At 33.7% G+C, this 4,944-nt stretch overlaps 1 protein-coding gene across 1 annotated transcript in view; it reads left to right on the forward strand.

Moving 5' to 3' along the window:
• Window positions 1-2,118: 2,118 nt before the first annotated feature.
• HELRODRAFT_184099 (hypothetical protein) overlaps window positions 2,119-4,944 on the forward strand; it is a gene marked incomplete at both ends in the record, with an annotated part of 4,470 nt that continues 1,644 nt past the window's right edge. The window contains 3 exons of the mRNA XM_009015792.1: window positions 2,119-2,150; window positions 3,926-4,612; window positions 4,752-4,921. Of these exons, the coding sequence (XP_009014040.1) occupies window positions 2,119-2,150; window positions 3,926-4,612; window positions 4,752-4,921 (889 nt within the window). The remainder of the gene's footprint in view (window positions 2,151-3,925; window positions 4,613-4,751; window positions 4,922-4,944) is intronic.

Consider the following 4,944-nt stretch of genomic DNA (forward strand, 5'->3'; position numbering starts at 1 on the left):
TAGCATCACCCCAAAACAAATCCAAACGAAGATTTAAAAACATTTGTATTTGGAGAGTCAACAACATCTCTCCCATCATTATTGAGCAACATGAACGAATGATCAGTATCTGGATTGGCCACCAACATTTTATATAAAAAAATCAGGTCCGCTCTAGTTCTTCGATATTTCAAAGAATGCAAGTTCAATTTTTTTAATCTATCAATATACTCTTAACCATAACAAGAACGGATAGATCTAGTAGCTCTTCTTTGAACTTTTTCAATCATTTGTATTAGGTTTATGTGATGTGGGCACCAAACCTGTACCGCATACTCTAGATGTGATATGACCAAGCCTTTGTAGAAACATAGGTAAGCTTCTTCATCAATAAGTCTAAAATGCCTGTTTATGATGCCCAACATTGTGTTGGCTAACTTAACTTTACTATATATATGATCTCTAAAAGTGAGTTTATCATCAACAAACACACCTAAGTCTTTTATTACTTTGACTACTTAGATCACTTGTTTGACCTGGGCAGAATCCCACATTTCATAAATATTATTATATTTATTTCCAAACTTCAATACGCAACATTTATTTACATTTGGAATCATACGCCAGACATTTAGCCAATTTTGCATATTGATCACATTTAGTTGCATGGACTTCAAGTCATCTGGACATTTGATAATTTTAAACATCTTTGTATCATCCTCAAAAAGATATATATTCTCACATGCTGAAGGGAGATCATTAATATAAATTGTAAACAGTAGAGGTCCCAGGATACTACCTTGGGGAACTCCACTAGTAGCATCAAACTTTGAAGACAATGCATCACCCACTCGCACCCTGAAGTTTCTCTTCTTAAGATATTCACTTATCCAAACAAGAATTTTGTTATCGAATCCATATTTCTTTAGTTTCAGTAACAAACAATTGTGAGATATCCTATCAAAAGCCTTCTCGAGATCAGTATATATGACGTGTACCTCCTCATCACAATCAACACCCATTGTAACTTTATCCAAAAATGTCAGCAACTGAAGAGTCGTCGATCGTCCGGGCAAAAACCCATATTGATTTCGGTGAAATAAATTATTCGTCAGAAAATAATTCAAAACATGGTCCTTAATAATTGATTCCATCATTTTACAACACACAGAAGTTAGAGAAATAGGCCTGTTGTTACTAACCAAACTTTTACTTCCTTTTTTGTGTATTGGTATTACTATGCTAGCCTTCCAATCTGCTGGAATCATACCGGTATCTAGTGAACATTGAAAACTTTGCCTAACTGCAGAAACAACAACTGTTTTACTTTTCAACAATATCCGTGGATGAATATTATCAGGCCCTGCAGATTTGTTCTTATCCAATAAAGAAATTTTTTTAGACACTACGTCATCATTGAACCGCAATTCATCCATTCCGGCAGCCGGAACCATTGGATATAACGAGTCATTATAATTAACCTCATTGTCAAGTTTATAAACCGATGAAAAGAACTTTGCCAAAGCTTGGGCTTTTTCATCATCACCCGGGAGATCTGTGTTCTGTACTCTGAGTGTTTCAACCCTGCCCACTGTTATTATTTTCTTCTTCACCTGTTTCCAGAACAGTTTTGGGTTATGATAGTTTCTGGCAATAAAATTCTGGTTATCTCTGTCCAGCTGTTTACATTCTGCTCGAACTTTATCTCTCGTAGACCTGAAACTTTGCAATAAGTCAACGTCTTCATATTTATAGATTCTTTTCCAATAGTAGTGCTTAAGCTTGATAAGTCGCCTCAGTTTAAAGTTGACATGCTTAACAACACAGCTACTACATATTTACATAGGAACATATTTTGAAGTAGCCTCACTAATCAAAAAACAATTTTTGCCATAAATTTTCTACGTTGCTCTTTTGGTCTACATTCACAGTTGTATCAACAGATAACATGCTAGAAAGATATTTGTTAATTGCATCGTACTCTCCAAGATTAAAACACAACTTCTTCCTAGGTTTACTGTGCAAAATTGAACAATCAAAAATTTTAAATGAAATCAATAAGTGGTCACTTCTGCCCAGAGGAGATGAATACTGCAAATCTGATACGCAATCTTCAGACGTGATAATTAAATCCAAAACATGAGGACAACTGTAAGTTCTATATCTTGTTGGTTCGTTGACATGCTGCAGCCAAAACCTATCATCAATAAGCTGCAAAAATCTATTTTCAATCTTGTAGTCAGAACCTGCACAAACTCTCAGCTTCCAATCTATATCTGGAAAATTAAAATCACTCAAAACAAGATGTCTACCAGACAAATCACCAAACTCATTCAAGACACCAATGAGATTGTCATTATTATCATTACTTGAATTAGGACTTCTGTAAATTACCATTAAATTTAAATTTTGATCTCTGACGTTAATCCTGGCACACAAATATTCATCAAATTTGGAATCCAGTTGAACACTAAACAGCTGCAAATTGATTTTGTAATATAACATAATACCTCGATAACTTGCTTTGCAGAAATTTGAAACCAGGTAACTATATCCAGGCAAATTAAATTCGTTAATGTTCCATGAAGAGTTTTTAACATTTTTAGGCTTTACTTCATTTATAACTATTAAATCATACTTTAAATCCGATGACTCTAAAAATAGGTTCAATTCTGAAAATTTATTTGTGAGACAATCAACATTGGTATACAAAACATTAGCACATCATTAGGATTCTTTACCACACTAGGATTATAATTAAACTCACTGCCTTCTCTTGACTTTGATCTCTTTATAAATTTGTCTTTTTAAAAACAAATACATGAAACTCACCTGGTTGTCTTTTTACCTTAAATATCCAGTTATTAATGTCGTCCTTTTCTGCAATTTTCTTCTTTTTATCATCGAGAAGCTGTTTACAAATATCTCTATCTAATTTAATAAGGTCATGATTAATGTAGACTCCATTGAATGATTTACTCCTCCTCAGTTTGAAACAGTTTTCTAGTATCAGGTTTTTAGTAGTTAAATTCAATAATTTAATTAAAATAGGCCTTGGCTTTTGATCATTCACCCTTTTACCAAGTCTGAATACATTTGAAACCTCCTTCTCCAAGTTTTCATCAGTTATCTCCTTCAACAACTGAAGCACTTTCTCTTTATCAGCTTTCCAAGAAAAACTTTCATTTTCTGGTATGTTGTAAATGATTAAATTGTTTCGACGGATATCTCTTTCATTAGCAACATCCAGATGATTTTTTGTGTCCAGCACCGATGAATGTATTTCCTTGACATTTGTTGTCAAACTCTCAATATTACCTTTAACTACTTCATTCCACTTTTTTGTCATTTCCTCTTCCTTGGCTACCTGATTTTTTACCTCATTGAGACTATTCTTCAAGTTAGTTTGTTCCCTCATCTGTTCTTTTAGCATCTCTTCTCTAAATGTGACTTTTTCCATCATCTGAGTTAGACATCTGACTTCATTTGCCATTTTTTCTTCCAACTGTTTTCTTCCAACAAGCAATCCTTCCTCCTCATAATTAGTCAGTGTTTTTATTCTTTCTTCATTTACTTTCCTACAACCATCACACAGGTGCAATCCCGCAATATTACTCATCTTATTGGTCACCTTCTTTGTCCGTGCGGTTATGTTAGGATTAGTGTTTTCCATTTTCACTTTCTTTAGTCGGCGAAATACAACAGGATTTGAAAATTATTAATTAAATAAATTTTCCAATACTGTTAATAACTTAAAATTAAATTTTTTAAACTCGAAATTGATAAATTTATTGAAAAATTTAAATTGTGAAGAAAACTTTCCGAACGTAAGTGAACGTAAGTGATTATCTTTTCAAAATGTTAGTGCATCAGAGACTAAATCTACTTCCATCTTTCAGGTCGTAGCCATACACATAAAAGCGCCGAAAAAAGCAGGTGGCTTCAGCATTCACAGTTACGATCCGAACATCAAAGCCATTGGCAACACTGTCGACAACGTTGAAAGGAAGAAGAAATCTGGAGGATCGAGACCCATAGACAAACCCCTGAATACAACTTCATCTAGTAAAAATATTTCATGGGACAAAAGGGAACTTAAAAATTTAGAACTAACTCCTGAAGAGCTGATATATTTTTCAAGTGAACGTGAAAAAAGTGAAAGATTTATAGATCAAGAAAGTAACATTTCGATTGACGAAACGCTAGACGCTGAATTTATCAACAACGTTTTTGAACCAGCTGCTAGTCAGATTGAAACTGAGCAAAATAAGCTGAATATTAATTTATCTAATGAAACGCTAGAAAATTTGTTAATAAGTTCTGCTCAGAACTACACTGAAAACAGGAAAAAAAATAAAAAAGTAGACATATCTGATAATATTCTTTTTAGAAAGTCTACTTTTGATGCGCGTACTAAAAGGAAAAATAGTTTTTCAAGTAATTCCATTGATTTTGTTAAACATTCCATTAATCAAAAAAAGAGTCGTTTCAAAAGACAGGCTCAACCAATCACAATCGAGCAAACAACAATTTTTGAGACGAAAATTGGGAGGTGGCGATGTCTAGCTGCTGGAGCCGCGCCCACAAATTGGATAAATCCAAAATTTGATGACAAACATTGGCCTCTTGCTACGTCAGTTAATACAACACCATTTTTTATATCTAAAATTTATTTTTGTTGCAATTTTCAAATTTATTTAGGTAAAAAAGCAGATATTTCAAAAATCAATTCTTTGACATATTATATCGTTAGCACATTCATCCACACTCAGCAAAACTTTTTATAGAATTATTGCCAGTAACACTGATTGTGCGTTCTTCAACGAACTCCCGTGCTCTAATCAACTGCCCCGAGTAGCACTCTGGGCCTGGGCTTTTACCGAGAGACCTAATAATCAAGAAAAAAGTAGAATAGCCGAGAACACTTACTGTCGTTTGAACAGTTCGTACATGCTTACTTTAGAT

Source organism: Helobdella robusta (assembly GCF_000326865.2).
Source record: "Helobdella robusta unplaced genomic scaffold HELROscaffold_160, whole genome shotgun sequence".
NCBI lineage: Eukaryota > Metazoa > Annelida > Clitellata > Rhynchobdellida > Glossiphoniidae > Helobdella > Helobdella robusta.